This window comes from Abramis brama (genome assembly GCF_963993115.1).
Source record: "Abramis brama genome assembly, chromosome: 9".
Lineage (NCBI taxonomy): Eukaryota > Metazoa > Chordata > Actinopteri > Cypriniformes > Leuciscidae > Abramis > Abramis brama.
The window spans coordinates 1,334,175-1,355,841 of NC_139971.1; the positions used below are offsets into that span (position 1 = coordinate 1,334,175).

The 21,667-nt window shown below is 41.9% G+C and overlaps 1 protein-coding gene across 1 annotated transcript in view; it reads right to left on the minus strand.

Moving 5' to 3' along the window:
• Positions 1-636: 636 nt before the first annotated feature.
• Positions 637-21,667, minus strand: part of lgals4 (galectin 4) — a gene marked incomplete at its 5' end in the record, with an annotated part of 39,975 nt that continues 18,944 nt past the window's right edge. Inside the window, 60 exons of the mRNA XM_084125147.1 lie at positions 637-820; positions 1,299-1,387; positions 1,534-1,650; positions 1,774-1,887; positions 1,980-2,178; positions 2,266-2,354; positions 3,380-3,496; positions 3,620-3,733; positions 3,826-4,024; positions 4,112-4,200; positions 4,440-4,556; positions 4,680-4,793; positions 4,886-5,084; positions 5,172-5,260; positions 5,500-5,616; positions 5,735-5,848; positions 5,941-6,139; positions 6,227-6,315; positions 7,341-7,457; positions 7,581-7,694; positions 7,787-7,985; positions 8,073-8,161; positions 9,178-9,294; positions 9,418-9,531; positions 9,624-9,822; positions 9,910-9,998; positions 11,106-11,222; positions 11,346-11,459; positions 11,552-11,750; positions 11,838-11,926; positions 12,166-12,282; positions 12,403-12,516; positions 12,609-12,807; positions 12,895-12,983; positions 13,223-13,339; positions 13,463-13,576; positions 13,669-13,867; positions 13,955-14,043; positions 15,151-15,267; positions 15,391-15,504; positions 15,597-15,795; positions 15,883-15,971; positions 16,211-16,327; positions 16,448-16,561; positions 16,654-16,852; positions 16,940-17,028; positions 17,268-17,384; positions 17,508-17,621; positions 17,714-17,912; positions 18,000-18,088; positions 19,175-19,291; positions 19,415-19,528; positions 19,621-19,819; positions 19,907-19,995; positions 20,235-20,351; positions 20,477-20,590; positions 20,683-20,881; positions 20,969-21,057; positions 21,297-21,413; positions 21,532-21,645. Of these exons, the coding sequence (XP_083981273.1) occupies positions 775-820; positions 1,299-1,387; positions 1,534-1,650; positions 1,774-1,887; positions 1,980-2,178; positions 2,266-2,354; positions 3,380-3,496; positions 3,620-3,733; positions 3,826-4,024; positions 4,112-4,200; positions 4,440-4,556; positions 4,680-4,793; positions 4,886-5,084; positions 5,172-5,260; positions 5,500-5,616; positions 5,735-5,848; positions 5,941-6,139; positions 6,227-6,315; positions 7,341-7,457; positions 7,581-7,694; positions 7,787-7,985; positions 8,073-8,161; positions 9,178-9,294; positions 9,418-9,531; positions 9,624-9,822; positions 9,910-9,998; positions 11,106-11,222; positions 11,346-11,459; positions 11,552-11,750; positions 11,838-11,926; positions 12,166-12,282; positions 12,403-12,516; positions 12,609-12,807; positions 12,895-12,983; positions 13,223-13,339; positions 13,463-13,576; positions 13,669-13,867; positions 13,955-14,043; positions 15,151-15,267; positions 15,391-15,504; positions 15,597-15,795; positions 15,883-15,971; positions 16,211-16,327; positions 16,448-16,561; positions 16,654-16,852; positions 16,940-17,028; positions 17,268-17,384; positions 17,508-17,621; positions 17,714-17,912; positions 18,000-18,088; positions 19,175-19,291; positions 19,415-19,528; positions 19,621-19,819; positions 19,907-19,995; positions 20,235-20,351; positions 20,477-20,590; positions 20,683-20,881; positions 20,969-21,057; positions 21,297-21,413; positions 21,532-21,645 (7,632 nt within the window). The 3' untranslated portion in view covers positions 637-774. The remainder of the gene's footprint in view (positions 821-1,298; positions 1,388-1,533; positions 1,651-1,773; positions 1,888-1,979; positions 2,179-2,265; positions 2,355-3,379; positions 3,497-3,619; positions 3,734-3,825; positions 4,025-4,111; positions 4,201-4,439; positions 4,557-4,679; positions 4,794-4,885; positions 5,085-5,171; positions 5,261-5,499; positions 5,617-5,734; positions 5,849-5,940; positions 6,140-6,226; positions 6,316-7,340; positions 7,458-7,580; positions 7,695-7,786; positions 7,986-8,072; positions 8,162-9,177; positions 9,295-9,417; positions 9,532-9,623; positions 9,823-9,909; positions 9,999-11,105; positions 11,223-11,345; positions 11,460-11,551; positions 11,751-11,837; positions 11,927-12,165; positions 12,283-12,402; positions 12,517-12,608; positions 12,808-12,894; positions 12,984-13,222; positions 13,340-13,462; positions 13,577-13,668; positions 13,868-13,954; positions 14,044-15,150; positions 15,268-15,390; positions 15,505-15,596; positions 15,796-15,882; positions 15,972-16,210; positions 16,328-16,447; positions 16,562-16,653; positions 16,853-16,939; positions 17,029-17,267; positions 17,385-17,507; positions 17,622-17,713; positions 17,913-17,999; positions 18,089-19,174; positions 19,292-19,414; positions 19,529-19,620; positions 19,820-19,906; positions 19,996-20,234; positions 20,352-20,476; positions 20,591-20,682; positions 20,882-20,968; positions 21,058-21,296; positions 21,414-21,531; positions 21,646-21,667) is intronic.

Genomic DNA, 21,667 nt, shown 5'->3' on the forward strand with positions numbered 1-21,667 from the left:
TTGTATTCACTTATATACCACTCTACAATAACTATTACTCCAGAGAGAGAACAAATACTGTACTTGAGGACCAGACCAAGTGGACTCGGTCAGCAACACTAGTCTTAAAAGATACAATATAGTTAATTTACTTGGCTCACACTCTGATGTAGTGACATATTTCTAGGATAATCATTAATCACTCTTTCTTTGTATTTTGGTAATGATAGCTATAGTGGGTAATAACAATAAGCACATTGTACTCAGTTCGTTAATGCTTTCAGACAAAAGCCTACTGGTGTCAAGGGTGTATAATCTCCGTTCACTGTCTGTAAGACTGTGGAAAGAGTCCCACCTTGTGGCCATTTATGTAAAACTCTCCAAGTGTCAGTTTTCAGTTGTTTTGGACACCTTGTCACTGTGTGAAACATGCAGTTAAGAAGATGTTTTTATTGTTGTATAAGGTTTACTTTAAGGATGGTTTGCCAAAAGTTTGCATAAAAACCAACTCACATTGTCATTAGACTTCAGTTCTCTTAAAATTCAAAGAAAAACCCTGCAATAAATATAATGCAGTACAAGTGTCTATATGTCCATATGGTGACAGAGCTAAAATGTGTTTCGTATTGTGACACAAAACTTGCAACATTAGAGCAGTGTGGTTTAAGAAAATCTGATTTATTTGCTTCCATTGCAATATAAGCAGTAACCTTGATTTGTGGTAATGGATCAGATTTAAATCAATGATTTACTTGATGAGTGAATATCAAGATGGGGACATGCAGGATTTTCAAATTATTCTCTTGAAATGCAGCCAGAGAAATGCTCCTGTTCACATACCCTGTGAAAACAAAGAAGGTTTATATAAACTTCAGCTGTTATATTGAATTAAATCAAGCGTAGCGTCAGTTCTGGCAGGTCACGTTAGTCAAGCTGGCATCAGCTGACTCTCAGCTGATCCACGTCTACCTATAGGAATACGACGCCCTATCACTGTATACATATATAAGCTCCTTCAGTATTATCAGCAGCTATCGCGTTCCCAGGAGCTGATTACCCTCCTCCCTCCCCAGCTCCACCTCTCGTCAGTCAGGATTATTTGACAATTCGCATATTATTTAATGTTTAGTGCAGGGCCTCTCTTGCACGTTTGGTGAGGTATCAATATTATTATAATATTGTGAAGCATGGACATATATTGTGTTATGTCTATTTATTGCAATCCGTATCTTATCGTGTGGTGTTTGGTGATACCTAACACATATTCGGTGCATATCTGAGGATTGGTTGCATACACTACTAGTGGAATTGTCACTTACTGGTCAGCATTAGTAGGAACGATTCCCTGCACGTATAAGGCCATTCCTTCTCTCAGTCCTCCAGAAATTGAGCCCACATAAGGAAGGCTCTGCAGTAAACACAAGAAAATAGGCATCAGTCCAAATTGAATGACATGAGTGTGAGTAAATGACATAATTTTCGGGTGAACTATCACTTTAAGAGCTTGCACTTTGTTGTGCATTCAGAAGTCACTGGAATGGTACGGTCACTCACAGGGTTTTGGACTGGCTGCAAGATCTCTGACTGTACGGTGAAACGTTCCCCACGTGAGCTGCCCAAACAGATGATTTTTGTTGTAACTTCTGTAGGAAATGAAGATGTGCTCCAGTTCTAATGAGGGAACAGAGAGGATGTATTTAGAAAGCTCTTTACTTTTCACGTCATTCTCATTGGATTCTGACAAAGTTTCAGTAATGCTGCAATATTTCCACAGCTGTAGGAAATGTAACTTACTTGTATGAAGCCAAAAAGGTTCACGGAAACATCTCCATTGATCTTTAATGCTGACACTTTTCCCAGCGGTATACGGTGCTTGAATGTGTGCTGCTCCTTGCCATTCACGTATATCTGATGATCCAAAACAACACAACCTGTGTGAGGACAAGTTCCTAGATTTCTTTTAGGGGTGCGCAATGAGTTTTGTGTTTCAAAGCACATACCTGATATCCTTCGGATTTGATGACAGTGAACATCTCAAAAGCTTCTCCCTTTTTAAAGGGGTTGTCAGAGAAACTTTCCTCACTTTCCCATCCTCCGTTCCTGAAGCTGTTCATGGCCACGTTCCGGCCCATTCGAGGGTTGAAGTGGAAAGCAGTGTCATCAGTGTCAGACTGCCCGGTCTTGAAATTGATTCCAAACCTGCATTGAAGTTGAAGCGTTAAAGCAACTGATTCCAAATAACAGTGATTGGTTTTGTCCAAATTATCCAGCAAAACGATTCTTTACCCGTCAGCTTTAGTGTGAACAACTCCCTGCAAGTAGAAGGCCATTCCTTCTCTCAGTCCTCCTGAAATTGGACCCACATAAGGAAGGCTCTGCAGTAAGAACAAGAAAATAGGCATTATCCTATATTGACTAGATTCTTCTGGCAGGTTTTTAAACTCACTGACAGGGCCGGAGTGGGGCCACTTTTCAGCCCGGGAGTTTCAGGCCCAAGACCGGCCCACTTTTTCCATGGTGGAATTCCAAATTAGCACTTTTTCCAAATTGGATAAATGAAGCAACAGTTCAGCTCTTACTATTGTGTAGTTTGTATTAATACCATGGTTCAACAAATAATGTAAAGGTTAAATAATAATTCACTTAGACTTTATAAGAAGCAATTGTGACTTTATTTCACGCAATTCTGACTTTATATCTTGCAATTCTGACTTTATAACACGCAATTGCGACTTTATTTCACACAATTCTGACTTTATATCTCGCAATTCTGAGAAATAAAGTCAGAATTGCGAGATGTAAACTCGCAATTGTGAGATAAAAAGTCGCAATTATCTTTTAAAATGTTTTATTCTGTGGCGGAAACAAGCTTCCATACCTCCTGGCCTCTTCCTCCCATCCATCCTCCCTGACGCGTACCGTTATGGTAGGGCCGGCCCAGCTATCGGTATAGGCGGTGCCGCGGTAGCCTACCTGAGAAAACGTTTTGGAAAAGACGGGCTATGGACCCAACCAACTCTATAGGAGGGGAGGGGAGAACTCCCTCACATGGTACAACCCATGCAGAGGCTGCGCGCTGCGGTGTCAGAATGCGGAACATTTGTAGCCTGATGTAACTAACGTGACAAATGTAAAAAAAATAAAAAAAATAAATCCTCGACCGGCCCAAAAGTGAAGCGGCCCACCGGGAATTCTCCCGATTCTCCCGATTACCCACCCCGGGCCTGCTCACTAAAATGGGACATTTAGAATTTCATTGTTTAAAAAGTGATCATCGTAATCCTGAAACTATAGTGAGACAATTTCTCTTGGGAGAAGCAGTTCTCATGCACTGTTGTTTCATTAAGTGCTTGCACTTTGTTGTGCATTCAGAAGTCACTGGAATGGTACGGTCACTCACAGGGTTTTGGACTGGCTGCAAGATCTCTGACTGTACGGTGGAACGTTCCCCACGTGAGCTGCCCAAACTGATGATTTTTGTTGTAACTGCTGTAGGAAATGAAGATGTGCTCCAGTTCTAATGAGGGAACAGAGAGAGTGTATTTAGAAAGCTCTTTACTTTTCACGTCATTCTCACTGGATTCTGACAAAGTTTCAGTAATACTGCAATATTTCCACAGCTGTAGGAAATGTAACTTACTTGTATGAAGCCAAAAAGGTTCACGGAAACATCTCCATTGATCTTTAATGCTGACACTTTTCCCAGCGGTATACGGTGCTTGAATGTGTGCTGCTCCTTGCCATTCACGTATATCTGATGATCCAAAACAACACAACCTGTGTGAGGACAAGTTCCTAGATTTCTTTTAGGGGTGCGCAATGAGTTTTGTGTTTCAAAGCACATACCTGATATCCTTCGGATTTGATGACAGTGAACATCTCAAAAGCTTCTCCCTTTTTAAAGGGGTTGTCAGAGAAACTTTCCTCACTTTCCCATCCTCCGTTCCTGAAGCTGTTTATGGCCACGTTCTGGCCCATTCGAGGGTTGAAGTGGAAAGCAGTGTCATCAGTGTCAGACTGCCCGGTCTTGAAATTGATTCCAAACCTGCATTGAAGTTGAAGCGTTAAAGCAACTGATTCCAAATAACAGTGATTGGTTTTGTCCAAATTATCCAGCAAAACGATTCTTTACCCGGCAGCATTAGTGTGAACAACTCCCTGCAAGTAGAAGGCCATTCCTTCTCTCAGTCCTCCTGAAATTGGACCCACATAAGGAAGGCTCTGCAGTAAGAACAAGAAAATAGGCATTATCCTATATTGACTAGATTCTTCTGGCAGGTTTTTAAACTCACTAAAATGGGACATTTAGAATTTCATTGTTTAAAAAGTGATCATCGTAATCCTGAAACTATGGTGAGACAATTTCTCTTGGGAGAAGCAGTTCTCATGCACTGTTGTTTCATTAAGTGCTTGCACTTTGTATTGCATTCAGAAGTCACTGGAATGGTACGGTCACTCACAGGGTTTTGGACTGGCTGCAAGATCTCTGACTGTACGGTGAAACGTTCCCCACGTGAGCTGCCCAAACTGATGATTTTTGTTGTAACTTCTGTAGGAAATGAAGATGTGCTCCAGTTCTAATGAGGGAACAGAGAGAGTGTATTTAGAAAGCTCTTTACTTTTCACGTCATTCTCACTGGATTCTGACAAAGTTTCAGTAATACTGCAATATTTCCACAGCTGTAGGAAATGTAACTTACTTGTATGAAGCCAAAAAGGTTCACGGAAACATCTCCATTGATCTTTAATGCTGACACTTTTCCCAGCGGTATACGGTGCTTGAATGTGTGCTGCTCCTTGCCATTCACGTATATCTGATGATCCAAAACAACACAACCTGTGTGAGGACAAGTTCCTAGATTTCTTTTAGGGGTGCGCAATGAGTTTTGTGTTTCAAAGCACATACCTGATATCCTTCGGATTTGATGACAGTCAACATCTCAAAAGCTTCTCCCTTTTTAAAGGGGTTGTCAGAGAAACTTTCCTCACTTTCCCATCCTCCGTTCCTGAAGCTGTTTATGGCCACTTTCTGGCCCATTCGAGGGTTGAAGTGGAAAGCAGTGTCATCAGTGTCAGACTGCCCGGTCTTGAAATTGATTCCAAACCTGCATTGAAGTTGAAGCGTTAAAGCAACTGATTCCAAATAACAGTGATTGGTTTTGTCCAAATTATCCAGCAAAACGATTCTTTACCCGGCAGCATTAGTGTGAACAACTCCCTGCAAGTAGAAGGCCATTCCTTCTCTCAGTCCTCCTGAAATTGGACCCACATAAGGAAGGCTCTGCAGTAAGAACAAGAAAATAGGCATTATCCTATATTGACTAGATTCTTCTGGCAGGTTTTTAAACTCACTAAAATGGGACATTTAGAATTTCATTGTTTAAAAAGTGATCATCGTAATCCTGAAACTATAGTGAGACTATTTCTCTTGGGAGAAGCAGTTCTCATGCACTGTTGTTTCATTAAGTGCTTGCACTTTGTTGTGCATTCAGAAGTCACTGGAATGGTACGGTCACTCACAGGGTTTTGGACTGGCTGCAAGATCTCTGACTGTACGGTGAAACGTTCCCCACGTGAGCTGCCCAAACTGATGATTTTTGTTGTAACTTCTGTAGGAAATGAAGATGTGCTCCAGTTCTAATGAGGGAACAGAGAGAGTGTATTTAGAAAGCTCTTTTCACGTCATTCTCACTGGATTCTGACAAAGTTTCAGTAATGCTGCAATATTTCCACAGCTGTAGGAAATGTAACTTACTTGTATGAAGCCAAAAAGGTTCACGGAAACATCTCCATTGATCTTTAATGCTGACACTTTTCCCAGCGGTATACGGTGCTTGAATGTGTGCTGCTCCTTGCCATTCACGTATATCTGATGATCCAAAACAACACAACCTGTGTGAGGACAAGTTCCTAGATTTCTTTTAGGGGTGCGCAATGAGTTTTGTGTTTCAAAGCACATACCTGATATCCTTCGGATTTGATGACAGTCAACATCTCAAAAGCTTCTCCCTTTTTAAAGGGGTTGTCAGAGAAACTTTCCTCACTTTCCCATCCTCCGTTCCTGAAGCTGTTTATGGCCACTTTCTGGCCCATTCGAGGGTTGAAGTGGAAAGCAGTGTCATCAGTGTCAGACTGCCCGGTCTTGAAATTGATTACAAACCTGCATTGAAGTTGAAGCGTTAAAGCAACTGATTCCAAATAACAGTGATTGGTTTTGTCCAAATTATCCAGCAAAACGATTCTTTACCCGGCAGCATTAGTGTGAACAACTCCCTGCAAGTAGAAGGCCATTCCTTCTCTCAGTCCTCCTGAAATTGGACCCACATAAGGAAGGCTCTGCAGTAAGAACAAGAAAATAGGCATTATCCTATATTGACTAGATTCTTCTGGCAGGTTTTTAAACTCACTGACAGGGCCGGAGTGGGGCCACTTTTCAGCCCGGGAGTTTCAGGCCCAAGACCGGCCCACTTTTTCCATGGTGGAATTCCAAATTAGCACTTTTTCCAAATTGGATAAATGAAGCAACAGTTCAGCTCTTACTATTGTGTAGTTTGTATTAATACCATGGTTCAACAAATAATGTAAAGGTTAAATAATAATTCACTTAGACTTTATAAGAAGCAATTGTGACTTTATTTCACGCAATTCTGACTTTATATCTTGCAATTCTGACTTTATAACACGCAATTGCGACTTTATTTCACACAATTCTGACTTTATATCTCGCAATTCTGAGAAATAAAGTCAGAATTGCGAGATGTAAACTCGCAATTGTGAGATAAAAAGTCGCAATTATCTTTTAAAATGTTTTATTCTGTGGCGGAAACAAGCTTCCATACCTCCTGGCCTCTTCCTCCCATCCATCCTCCCTGACGCGTACCGTTACGGTAGGGCCGGCCCAGCTATCGGTATAGGCGGTGCCGCGGTAGCCTACCTGAGAAAACGTTTTGGAAAAGACGGGCTATGGACCCAACCAACTCTATAGGAGGGGAGGGGAGAACTCCCTCACATGGTACAACCCATGCAGAGGCTGCGCGCTGCGGTGTCAGAATGCGGAACGTGTGTAGCCGGATGTAACTAACGTGACAAATGTAAAAAAAATAAAATAAATAAATCCTCGACCGGCCCAAAAGTGAAGCGGCCCACCGGGAATTCTCCCGATTCTCCCGATTACCCACCCCGAGCCTGCTCACTGAAATGGGACATTTAGAATTTCATTGTTTAAAAAGTGATCATCATAATCCTGAAACTATGGTGAGACAATTTCTCTTGGGAGAAGCAGTTCTCATGCACTGTTGTTTCATTAAGTGCTTGCACTTTGTATTGCATTCAGAAGTCACTGGAATGGTACGGTCACTCACAGGGTTTTGGACTGGCTGCAAGATCTCTGACTGTACGGTGGAACATTCCCCACGTGAGCTGCCCAAACTGATGATTTTTGTTGTAACTTCTGTAGGAAATGAAGATGTGCTCCAGTTCTAATGAGGGAACAGAGAGAGTGTATTTAGAAAGCTCTTTACTTTTCACGTCATTCTCACTGGATTCTGACAAAGTTTCAGTAATGCTGCAATATTTCCACAGCTGTAGGAAATGTAACTTACTTGTATGGAGCCAAAAAGGTTCACGGAAACATCTCCATTGATCTTTAATGCTGACACTTTTCCCAGCGGTATACGGTGCTTGAATGTGTGCTGCTCCTTGCCATTCACGTATATCTGATGATCCAAAACAACACAACCTGTGTGAGGACAAGTTCCTAGATTTCTTTTAGGGGTGCGCAATGAGTTTTGTGTTTCAAAGCACATACCTGATATCCTTCGGATTTGATGACAGTCAACATCTCAAAAGCTTCTCCCTTTTTAAAGGGGTTGTCAGAGAAACTTTCCTCACTTTCCCATCCTCCGTTCCTGAAGCTGTTTATGGCCACTTTCTGGCCCATTCGAGGGTTGAAGTGGAAAGCAGTGTCATCAGTGTCAGACTGCCCGGTCTTGAAATTGATTCCAAACCTGCATTGAAGTTGAAGCGTTAAAGCAACTGATTCCAAATAACAGTGATTGGTTTTGTCCAAATTATCCAGCAAAACGATTCTTTACCCGGCAGCATTAGTGTGAACAACTCCCTGCAAGTAGAAGGCCATTCCTTCTCTCAGTCCTCCTGAAATTGGACCCACATAAGGAAGGCTCTGCAGTAAGAACAAGAAAATAGGCATTATCCTATATTGACTAGATTCTTCTGGCAGGTTTTTAAACTCACTGACAGGGCCGGAGTGGGGCCACTTTTCAGCCCGGGAGTTTCAGGCCCAAGACCGGCCCACTTTTTCCATGGTGGAATTCCAAATTAGCACTTTTTCCAAATTGGATAAATGAAGCAACAGTTCAGCTCTTACTATTGTGTAGTTTGTATTAATACCATGGTTCAACAAATAATGTAAAGGTTAAATAATAATTCACTTAGACTTTATAAGAAGCAATTGTGACTTTATTTCACGCAATTCTGACTTTATATCTTGCAATTCTGACTTTATAACACGCAATTGCGACTTTATTTCACACAATTCTGACTTTATATCTCGCAATTCTGAGAAATAAAGTCAGAATTGCGAGATGTAAACTCGCAATTGTGAGATAAAAAGTCGCAATTATCTTTTAAAATGTTTTATTCTGTGGCGGAAACAAGCTTCCATACCTCCTGGCCTCTTCCTCCCATCCATCCTCCCTGACGCGTACCGTTACGGTAGGGCCGGCCCAGCTATCGGTATAGGCGGTGCCTACCTGAGAAAACGTTTTGGAAAAGACGGGCTATGGACCCAACCAACTCTATAGGAGGGGAGGGGAGAACTCCCTCACATGGTACAACCCATGCAGAGGCTGCGCGCTGCGGTGTCAGAATGCGGAACATTTGTAGCTTGATGTAACTAACGTGACAAATGTGAAAAAAATAATAAAAAAAAATCCTCGACCGGCCCAAAAGTGAAGCGGCCCACCGGGAATTCTCCCGATTCTCCCGATTACCCACCCCGAGCCTGCTCACTGAAATGGGACATTTAGAATTTCATTGTTTAAAAAGTGATCATCATAATCCTGAAACTATGGTGAGACAATTTCTCTTGGGAGAAGCAGTTCTCATGCACTGTTGTTTCATTAAGTGCTTGCACTTTGTATTGCATTCAGAAGTCACTGGAATGGTACGGTCACTCACAGGGTTTTGGACTGGCTGCAAGATCTCTGACTGTACGGTGAAACGTTCCCCACGTGAGCTGCCCAAACTGATGATTTTTGTTGTAACTTCTGTAGGAAATGAAGATGTGCTCCAGTTCTAATGAGGGAACAGAGAGAGTGTATTTAGAAAGCTCTTTACTTTTCACGTCATTCTCACTGGATTCTGACAAAGTTTCAGTAATACTGCAATATTTCCACAGCTGTAGGAAATGTAACTTACTTGTATGAAGCCAAAAAGGTTCACGGAAACATCTCCATTAATCTTTAATGCTGACACTTTTCCCAGCGGTATACGGTGCTTGAATGTGTGCTGCTCCTTGCCATTCACGTATATCTGATGATCCAAAACAACACAACCTGTGTGAGGACAAGTTCCTAGATTTCTTTTAGGGGTGCGCAATGAGTTTTGTGTTTCAAAGCACATACCTGATATCCTTCGGATTTGATGACAGTCAACATCTCAAAAGCTTCTCCCTTTTTAAAGGGGTTGTCAGAGAAACTTTCCTCACTTTCCCATCCTCCGTTCCTGAAGCTGTTTATGGCCACTTTCTGGCCCATTCGAGTGTTGAAGTGGAAAGCAGTGTCATCAGTGTCAGACTGCCCGGTCTTGAAATTGATTCCAAACCTGCATTGAAGTTGAAGCGTTAAAGCAACTGATTCCAAATAACAGTGATTGGTTTTGTCCAAATTATCCAGCAAAACGATTCTTTACCCGGCAGCATTAGTGTGAACAACTCCCTGCAAGTAGAAGGCCATTCCTTCTCTCAGTCCTCCTGAAATTGGACCCACATAAGGAAGGCTCTGCAGTAAGAACAAGAAAATAGGCATTATCCTATATTGACTAGATTCTTCTGGCAGGTTTTTAAACTCACTGACAGGGCCGGAGTGGGGCCACTTTTCAGCCCGGGAGTTTCAGGCCCAAGACCGGCCCACTTTTTCCATGGTGGAATTCCAAATTAGCACTTTTTCCAAATTGGATAAATGAAGCAACAGTTCAGCTCTTACTATTGTGTAGTTTGTATTAATACCATGGTTCAACAAATAATGTAAAGGTTAAATAATAATTCACTTAGACTTTATAAGAAGCAATTGCGACTTTATTTCACGCAATTCTGACTTTATATCTTGCAATTCTGACTTTATAACACGCAATTGCGACTTTATTTCACGCAATTCTGACTTTATTTCTCGCAATTCTGACTTTATAACACGCAATTCTGACTTTATAACACGCAATTGCGACTTTATTTCACGCAATTCTGACTTTATATCTCGCAATTCTGAGAAATAAATTCAGAATTGCGAGATGTAAACTCGCAATTGTGAGATAAAAAGTCGCCATTATCTTTTAAAATGTTTTATTCTGTGGCGGAAACAAGCTTCCATACCTCCTGGCCTCTTCCTCCCATCCATCCTCCCTGACGCGTACCGTTACGGTAGGGCCGGCCCAGCTATCGGTATAGGCGGTGCCGCGGTAGCCTACCTGAGAAAACGTTTTGGAAAAGACGGGCTATGGACCCAACCAACTCTATAGGAGGGGAGGGGAGAACTCCCTCACATGGTACAACCCATGCAGAGGCTGCGCGCTGCGGTGTCAGAATGCGGAACATTTGTAGCTTGATGTAACTAACGTGACAAATGTAAAAAATAAAAATAAAAAATCCTCGACCGGCCCAAAAGTGAAGCGGCCCACCGGGAATTCTCCCTATTCTCTCGATTACCCACCCCGAGCCTGCTCACTGAAATGGGACATTTAGAATTTCATTGTTTAAAAAGTGATCATCATAATCCTGAAACTATGGTAAGACAATTTCTCTTGGGAGAAGCAGTTCTCATGCACTGTTGTTTCATTAAGTGCTTGCACTTTGTTGTGCATTCAGAAGTCACTGGAATGGTACGGTCACTCACAGGGTTTTGGACTGGCTGCAAGATCTCTGACTGTACGGTGAAACGTTCCCCACGTGAGCTGCCCAAACTGATGATTTTTGTTGTAACTTCTGTAGGAAATGAAGATGTGCTCCAGTTCTAATGAGGGAACAGAGAGGATGTATTTAGAAAGCTCTTTACTTTTCACGTCATTCTCACTGGATTCTGACAAAGTTTCAGTAATGCTGCAATATTTCCACAGCTGTAGGAAATGTAACTTACTTGTATGAAGCCAAAAAGTTTCACGGAAACATCTCCATTGATCTTTAATGCTGACACTTTTCCCAGCGGTATACGGTGCTTGAATGTGTGCTGCTCCTTGCCATTCACGTATATCTGATGATCCAAAACAACACAACCTGTGTGAGGACAAGTTCCTAGATTTCTTTTAGGGGTGCGCAATGAGTTTTGTGTTTCAAAGCACATACCTGATATCCTTCGGATTTGATGACAGTGAACATCTCAAAAGCTTCTCCCTTTTTAAAGGGGTTGTCAGAGAAACTTTCCTCACTTTCCCATCCTCCGTTCCTGAAGCTGTTTATGGCCACTTTCTGGCCCATTCGAGGGTTGAAGTGGAAAGCAGTGTCATCAGTGTCAGACTGCCCGGTCTTGAAATTGATTACAAACCTGCATTGAAGTTGAAGCGTTAAAGCAACTGATTCCAAATAACAGTGATTGGTTTTGTCCAAATTATCCAGCAAAACGATTCTTTACCCGGCAGCATTAGTGTGAACAACTCCCTGCAAGTAGAAGGCCATTCCTTCTCTCAGTCCTCCTGAAATTGGACCCACATACGGAAGGCTCTGCAGTAAGAACAAGAAAATAGGCATTATCCTATATTGACTAGATTCTTCTGGCAGGTTTTTAAACTCATTAAAATGGGACATTTAGAATTTCATTGTTTAAAAAGTGATCATCGTAATCCTGAAACTATAGTGAGACAATTTCTCTTGGGAGAAGCAGTTCTCATGCACTGTTGTTTCATTAAGTGCTTGCACTTTGTATTGCATTCAGAAGTCACTGGAATGGTACGGTCACTCACAGGGTTTTGGACTGGCTGCAAGATCTCTGACTGTACGGTGAAACGTTCCCCACGTGAGCTGCCCAAACTGATGATTTTTGTTGTAACTTCTGTAGGAAATGAAGATGTGCTCCAGTTCTAATGAGGGAACAGAGAGAGTGTATTTAGAAAGCTCTTTTCACGTCATTCTCACTGGATTCTGACAAAGTTTCAAAGTAATACTGCAATATTTCCACAGCTGTAGGAAATGTAACTTACTTGTATGAAGCCAAAAAGGTTCACGGAAACATCTCCATTGATCTTTAATGCTGACACTTTTCCCAGCGGTATACGGTGCTTGAATGTGTGCTGCTCCTTGCCATTCACGTATATCTGATGATCCAAAACAACACAACCTGTGTGAGGACAAGTTCCTAGATTTCTTTTAGGGGTGCGCAATGAGTTTTGTGTTTCAAAGCACATACCTGATATCCTTCGGATTTGATGACAGTCAACATCTCAAAAGCTTCTCCCTTTTTAAAGGGGTTGTCAGAGAAACTTTCCTCACTTTCCCATCCTCCGTTCCTGAAGCTGTTTATGGCCACTTTCTGGCCCATTCGAGTGTTGAAGTGGAAAGCAGTGTCATCAGTGTCAGACTGCCCGGTCTTGAAATTGATTACAAACCTGCATTGAAGTTGAAGCGTTAAAGCAACTGATTCCAAATAACAGTGATTGGTTTTGTCCAAATTATCCAGCAAAACGATTCTTTACCCGGCAGCATTAGTGTGAACAACTCCCTGCAAGTAGAAGGCCATTCCTTCTCTCAGTCCTCCTGAAATTGGACCCACATAAGGAAGGCTCTGCAGTAAGAACAAGAAAATAGGCATTATCCTATATTGACTAGATTCTTCTGGCAGGTTTTTAAACTCACTGAAATGGGACATTTAGAATTTCATTGTTTAAAAAGTGATCATCGTAATCCTGAAACTATGGTGAGACAATTTCTCTTGGGAGAAGCAGTTCTCATGCACTGTTGTTTCATTAAGTGCTTGCACTTTGTATTGCATTCAGAAGTCACTGGAATGGTACGGTCACTCACAGGGTTTTGGACTGGCTGCAAGATCTCTGACTGTACGGTGAAACGTTCCCCACGTGAGCTGCCCAAACTGATGATTTTTGTTGTAACTTCTGTAGGAAATGAAGATGTGCTCCAGTTCTAATGAGGGAACAGAGAGAGTGTATTTAGAAAGCTCTTTACTTTTCACGTCATTCTCACTGGATTCTGACAAAGTTTCAGTAATACTGCAATATTTCCACAGCTGTAGGAAATGTAACTTACTTGTATGAAGCCAAAAAGGTTCACGGAAACATCTCCATTAATCTTTAATGCTGACACTTTTCCCAGCGGTATACGGTGCTTGAATGTGTGCTGCTCCTTGCCATTCACGTATATCTGATGATCCAAAACAACACAACCTGTGTGAGGACAAGTTCCTAGATTTCTTTTAGGGGTGCGCAATGAGTTTTGTGTTTCAAAGCACATACCTGATATCCTTCGGATTTGATGACAGTCAACATCTCAAAAGCTTCTCCCTTTTTAAAGGGGTTGTCAGAGAAACTTTCCTCACTTTCCCATCCTCCGTTCCTGAAGCTGTTTATGGCCACTTTCTGGCCCATTCGAGGGTTGAAGTGGAAAGCAGTGTCATCAGTGTCAGACTGCCCGGTCTTGAAATTGATTCCAAACCTGCATTGAAGTTGAAGCGTTAAAGCAACTGATTCCAAATAACAGTGATTGGTTTTGTCCAAATTATCCAGCAAAACGATTCTTTACCCGGCAGCATTAGTGTGAACAACTCCCTGCAAGTAGAAGGCCATTCCTTCTCTCAGTCCTCCTGAAATTGGACCCACATAAGGAAGGCTCTGCAGTAAGAACAAGAAAATAGGCATTATCCTATATTGACTAGATTCTTCTGGCAGGTTTTTAAACTCACTGACAGGGCCGGAGTGGGGCCACTTTTCAGCCCGGGAGTTTCAGGCCCAAGACCGGCCCACTTTTTCCATGGTGGAATTCCAAATTAGCACTTTTTCCAAATTGGATAAATGAAGCAACAGTTCAGCTCTTACTATTGTGTAGTTTGTATTAATACCATGGTTCAACAAATAATGTAAAGGTTAAATAATAATTCACTTAGACTTTATAAGAAGCAATTGTGACTTTATTTCACGCAATTCTGACTTTATATCTTGCAATTCTGACTTTATAACACGCAATTGCGACTTTATTTCACGCAATTCTGACTTTATTTCTCGCAATTCTGACTTTATAACACGCAATTCTGACTTTATAACACGCAATTGCGACTTTATTTCACGCAATTCTGACTTTATATCTCGCAATTCTGAGAAATAAATTCAGAATTGCGAGATGTAAACTCGCAATTGTGAGATAAAAAGTCGCAATTATCTTTTAAAATGTTTTATTCTGTGGCGGAAACAAGCTTCCATACCTCCTGGCCTCTTCCTCCCATCCATCCTCCCTGACGCGTACCGTTACGGTAGGGCCGGCCCAGCTATCGGTATAGGCGGTGCCGCGGTAGCCTACCTGAGAAAACGTTTTGGAAAAGACGGGCTATGGACCCAACCAACTCTATAGGAGGGGAGGGGAGAACTCCCTCACATGGTACAACCCATGCAGAGGCTGCGCGCTGCGGTGTCAGAATGCGGAACATTTGTAGCTTGATGTAACTAACGTGACAAATGTAAAAAAAAAAAAAAAAAAATCCTCGACCGGCCCAAAAGTGAAGCGGCCCACCGGGAATTCTCCCTATTCTCTCGATTACCCACCCCGAGCCTGCTCACTGAAATGGGACATTTAGAATTTCATTGTTTAAAAAGTGATCATCATAATCCTGAAACTATGGTAAGACAATTTCTCTTGGGAGAAGCAGTTCTCATGCACTGTTGTTTCATTAAGTGCTTGCACTTTGTTGTGCATTCAGAAGTCACTGGAATGGTACGGTCACTCACAGGGTTTTGGACTGGCTGCAAGATCTCTGACTGTACGGTGAAACGTTCCCCACGTGAGCTGCCCAAACTGATGATTTTTGTTGTAACTTCTGTAGGAAATGAAGATGTGCTCCAGTTCTAATGAGGGAACAGAGAGGATGTATTTAGAAAGCTCTTTACTTTTCACGTCATTCTCACTGGATTCTGACAAAGTTTCAGTAATGCTGCAATATTTCCACAGCTGTAGGAAATGTAACTTACTTGTATGAAGCCAAAAAGTTTCACGGAAACATCTCCATTGATCTTTAATGCTGACACTTTTCCCAGCGGTATACGGTGCTTGAATGTGTGCTGCTCCTTGCCATTCACGTATATCTGATGATCCAAAACAACACAACCTGTGTGAGGACAAGTTCCTAGATTTCTTTTAGGGGTGCGCAATGAGTTTTGTGTTTCAAAGCACATACCTGATATCCTTCGGATTTGATGACAGTGAACATCTCAAAAGCTTCTCCCTTTTTAAAGGGGTTGTCAGAGAAACTTTCCTCACTTTCCCATCCTCCGTTCCTGAAGCTGTTTATGGCCACTTTCTGGCCCATTCGAGGGTTGAAGTGGAAAGCAGTGTCATCAGTGTCAGACTGCCCGGTCTTGAAATTGATTACAAACCTGCATTGAAGTTGAAGCGTTAAAGCAACTGATTCCAAATAACAGTGATTGGTTTTGTCCAAATTATCCAGCAAAACGATTCTTTACCCGGCAGCATTAGTGTGAACAACTCCCTGCAAGTAGAAGGCCATTCCTTCTCTCAGTCCTCCTGAAATTGGACCCACATACGGAAGGCTCTGCAGTAAGAACAAGAAAATAGGCATTATCCTATATTGACTAGATTCTTCTGGCAGGTTTTTAAACTCATTAAAATGGGACATTTAGAATTTCATTGTTTAAAAAGTGATCATCGTAATCCTGAAACTATAGTGAGACAATTTCTCTTGGGAGAAGCAGTTCTCATGCACTGTTGTTTCATTAAGTGCTTGCACTTTGTATTGCATTCAGAAGTCACTGGAATGGTACGGTCACTCACAGGGTTTTGGACTGGCTGCAAGATCTCTGACTGTACGGTGAAACGTTCCCCACGTGAGCTGCCCAAACTGATGATTTTTGTTGTAACTTCTGTAGGAAATGAAGATGTGCTCCAGTTCTAATGAGGGAACAGAGAGAGTGTATTTAGAAAGCTCTTTTCACGTCATTCTCACTGGATTCTGACAAAGTTTCAAAGTAATACTGCAATATTTCCACAGCTGTAGGAAATGTAACTTACTTGTATGAAGCCAAAAAGGTTCACGGAAACATCTCCATTGATCTTTAATGCTGACACTTTTCCCAGCGGTATACGGTGCTTGAATGTGTGCTGCTCCTTGCCATTCACGTATATCTGATGATCCAAAACAACACAACCTGTGTGAGGACAAGTTCCTAGATTTCTTTTAGGGGTGCGCAATGAGTTTTGTGTTTCAAAGCACATACCTGATATCCTTCGGATTTGATGACAGTCAACATCTCAAAAGCTTCTCCCTTTTTAAAGGGGTTGTCAGAGAAACTTTCCTCACTTTCCCATCCTCCGTTCCTGAAGCTGTTTATGGCCACTTTCTGGCCCATTCGAGTGTTGAAGTGGAAAGCAGTGTCATCAGTGTCAGACTGCCCGGTCTTGAAATTGATTCCAAACCTGCATTGAAGTTGAAGCGTTAAAGCAACTGATTCCAAATAACAGTGATTGGTTTTGTCCAAATTATCCAGCAAAACGATTCTTTACCCGGCAGCATTAGTGTGAACAACTCCCTGCAAGTAGAAGGCCATTCCTTCTCTCAGTCCTCCTGAAATTGGACCCACATATGGAAGGCTCTGCAGTAAGAACAAGAAAATAGGCATTATCCTATATTGACTAGATTCTTCTGGCAGGTTTTTAAACTCACTGAAATGGGACATTTAGAATTTCATTGTTTAAAAAGTGATCATCGTAATCCTGAAACTATGGTGAGACAATTTCTCTTGGGAGAAGCAGTTCTCATGCACTGTTGTTTCATTAAGTGCTTGCACTTTGTATTGCATTCAGAAGTCACTGGAATGGTACGGTCACTCACAGGGTTTTGGACTGGCTGCAAGATCTCTGACTGTACGGTGAAACGTTCCCCACGTGAGCTGCCCAAACTGATGATTTTTGTTATAACTTCTGTAGGAAATGAAGATGTGCTCCAGTTCTAATGAGGGAACAGAGAGAGTGTATTTAGAAAGCTCTTTACTTTTCACGTCATTCTCACTGGATTCTGACAAAGTTTCAGTAATACTGCAATATTTCCACAGCTGTAGGAAATGTAACTTACTTGTATGAAGCCAAAAAGGTTCACGGAAACATCTCCATTAATCTTTAATGCTGACACTTTTCCCAGCGGTATACGGTGCTTGAATGTGTGCTGCTCCTTGCCATTCACGTATATCTGATGATCCAAAACAACACAACCTGTGTGAGGACAAGTTCCTAGATTTCTTTTAGGGGTGCGCAATGAGTTTTGTGTTTCAAAGCACATACCTGATATCCTTCGGATTTGATGACAGTCAACATCTCAAAAGCTTCTCCCTTTTTAAAGGGGTTGTCAGAGAAACTTTCCTCACTTTCCCATCCTCCGTTCCTGAAGCTGTTTATGGCCACTTTCTGGCCCATTCGAGGGTTGAAGTGGAAAGCAGTGTCATCAGTGTCAGACTGCCCGGTCTTGAAATTGATTCCAAACCTGCATTGAAGTTGAAGCGTTAAAGCAACTGATTCCAAATAACAGTGATTGGTTTTGTCCAAATTATCCAGCAAAACGATTCTTTACCCGGCAGCATTAGTGTGAACAACTCCCTGCAAGTAGAAGGCCATTCCTTCTCTCAGTCCTCCTGAAATTGGACCCACATATGGAAGGCTCTGCAGTAAGAACAAGAAAATGGGCATTATCCTATATTGACTAGATTCTTCTGGCAGGTTTTTAAACTCACTGACAGGGCCGGAGTGGGGCCACTTTTCAGCCTGGGAGTTTCAGGCCCAAGACCGGCCCACTTTTTCCATGGTGGAATTCCAAATTAGCACTTTTTCCAAATTGGATAAATGAAGCAACAGTTCAGCTCTTACTATTGTGTAGTTTGTATTAATACCATGGTTCAACAAATAATGTAAAGGTTAAATAATAATTCACTTAGACTTTATAAGAAGCAATTGCGACTTTATTTCACGCAATTCTGACTTTATATCTTGCAATTCTGACTTTATAACACGCAATTGCGACTTTATTTCACGCAATTCTGACTTTATTTCTCGCAATTCTGACTTTATAACACGCAATTCTGACTTTATAACACGCAATTCTGACTTTATATCTCGCAATTCTGAGAAATAAATTCAGAATTGCGAGATGTAAACTCGCAATTGTGAGATAAAAAGTCGCAATTATCTTTTAAAATGTTTTATTCTGTGGCGGAAACAAGCTTCCATACCTCCTGGCCTCTTCCTCCCATCCATCCTCCCTGACGCGTACCGTTACGGTAGGGCCGGCCCAGCTATCGGTATAGGCGGTGCCGCGGTAGCCTACCTGAGAAAACGTTTTGGAAAAGACGGGCTATGGACCCAACCAACTCTATAGGAGGGGAGGGGAGAACTCCCTCACATGGTACAACCCATGCAGAGGCTGCGCGCTGCGGTGTCAGAATGCGGAACATTTGTAGCTTGATGTAACTAACGTGACAAATGTGAAAAAAAATAAAATAAAATCCTCGACCGGCCCAAAAGTGAAGCGGCCCACCGGGAATTCTCCCTATTCTCTCGATTACCCACCCCGAGCCTGCTCACTGAAATGGGACATTTAGAATTTCATTGTTTAAAAAGTGATCATCATAATCCTGAAACTATGGTAAGACAATTTCTCTTGGGAGAAGCAGTTCTCATGCACTGTTGTTTCATTAAGTGCTTGCACTTTGTTGTGCATTCAGAAGTCACTGGAATGGTACGGTCACTCACAGGGTTTTGGACTGGCTGCAAGATCTCTGACTGTACGGTGAAACGTTCCCCACGTGAGCTGCCCAAACTGATGATTTTTGTTGTAACTTCTGTAGGAAATGAAGATGTGCTCCAGTTCTAATGAGGGAACAGAGAGAGTGTATTTAGAAAGCTCTTTACTTTTCACGTCATTCTCACTGGATTCTGACAAAGTTTCAGTAATGCTGCAATATTTCCACAGCTGTAGGAAATGTAACTTACTTGTATGAAGCCAAAAAGGTTCACGGAAACATCTCCATTGATCTTTAATGTTGACACTTTTCCCAGCGGTATACGGTGCTTGAATGTGTGCTGCTCCTTGCCATTCACGTATATCTGATGATCCAAAACAACACAACCTGTGTGAGGACAAGTTCCTAGATTTCTTTTAGGGGTGCGCAATGAGTTTTGTGTTTCAAAGCACATACCTGATATCCTTCGGATTTGATGACAGTGAACATCTCAAAAGCTTCTCCCTTTTTAAAGGGGTTGTCAGAGAAACTTTCCTCACTTTCCCATCCTCCGTTCCTGAAGCTGTTTATGGCCACTTTCTGGCCCATTCGAGTGTTGAAGTGGAAAGCAATGTCATCAGTGTCAGACTGCCCGGTCTTGAAATTGATTCCAAACCTGCATTGAAGTTGAAGCGTTAAAGCAACTGATTCCAAATAACAGTGATTGGTTTTGTCCAAATTATCCAGCAAAACGATTCTTTACCCGGCAGCATTAGTGTGAACAACTCCCTGCAAGTAGAAGGCCATTCCTTCTCTCAGTCCTCCTGAAATTGGACCCACATAAGGAAGGCTCTGCAGTAAGAACAAGAAAATAGGCATTATCCTATATTGACTAGATTCTTCTGGCAGGTTTTTAAACTCACTGAAATGGGACATTTAGAATTTCATTGTTTAAAATGTGATCATCATAATCCTGAAACTATGGTAAGACAATTTCTCTTGGGAGAAGCAGTTCTCATGCACTGTTGTTTCATTAAGTGCTTGCACTTTGTTGTGCATTCAGAAGTCACTGGAATGGTACGGTCACTCACAGGGTTTTGGACTGGCTGCAAGATCTCTGACTGTACGGTGAAACGTTCCCCACGTGAGCTGCCCAAACTGATGATTTTTGTTGTAACTTCTGTAGGAAATGAAGATGTGCTCCAGTTCTAATGAGGGAACAGAGAGAGTGTATTTAGAAAGCTCTTTACTTTTCACGTCATTCTCACTGGATTCTGACAAAGTTTCAAAGTAATACTGCAATATTTCCACAGCTGTAGGAAATGTAACTTACTTGTATGAAGCCAAAAAGTTTCACGGAAACATCTCCATTGATCTTTAATGCTGACACTTTTCCCAGCGGTATACGGTGCTTGAATGTGTGCTGCTCCTTGCCATTCACGTATATCTGATGATCCAAAACAACACAACCTGTGTGAGGACAAGTTCCTAGATTTCTTTTAGGGGTGCGCAATGAGTTTTGTGTTTCAAAGCACATACCTGATATCCTTCGGATTTGATGACAGTGAACATCTCAAAAGCTTCTCCCTTTTTAAAGGGGTTGTCAGAGAAACTTTCCTCACTTTCCCATCCTCCGTTCCTGAAGCTGTTTATGGCCACTTTCTGGCCCATTCGAGGGTTGAAGTGGAAAGCAGTGTCATCAGTGTCAGACTGCCCGGTCTTGAAATTGATTACAAACCTGCATTGAAGTTGAAGTGTTAGAGCAACTGATTCCAAATAACAGTGATTGGTTTTGTCCAAATTATCCAGCAAAACGATTCTTTACCCGGCAGCATTAGTGTGAACAACTCCCTGCAAGTAGAAGGCCATTCCTTCTTTCAGTCCTCCTGAAATTGGACCCACATAAGGAAGGCTCTGCAGTAAGAACAAGAAAATAGGCATTATCCTATATTGACTAGATTCTTCTGGCAGGTTTTTAAACTCACTAAAATGGGACATTTAGAATTTCATTGTTTAAAAAGTGATCATCGTAATCCTGAAACTATAGTGAGACAATTTCTCTTGGGAGAAGCAGTTCTCATGCACTGTTGTTTCGTTAAGTGCTTGCACTTTGTTGTGCATTCAGAAGTCACTGGAATGGTACGGTCACTCACAGGGTTTTGGACTGGCTGCAAGATCTCTGACTGTACGGTGAAACGTTCCCCACGTGAGCTGCCCAAACTGATGATTTTTGTTGTAACTTCTGTAGGAAATGAAGATGTGCTCCAGTTCTAATGAGGGAACAGAGAGAGTGTATTTAGAAAGCTCTTTTCACGTCATTCTCACTGGATTCTGACAAAGTTTCAGTAATGCTGCAATATTTCCACAGCTGTAGGAAATGTAACTTACTTGTATGAAGCCAAAAAGTTTCACGGAAACATCTCCATTGATCTTTAATGCTGACACTTTTCCCAGCGGTATACGGTGCTTGAATGTGTGCTGCTCCTTGCCATTCACGTATATCTGATGATCCAAAACAACACAA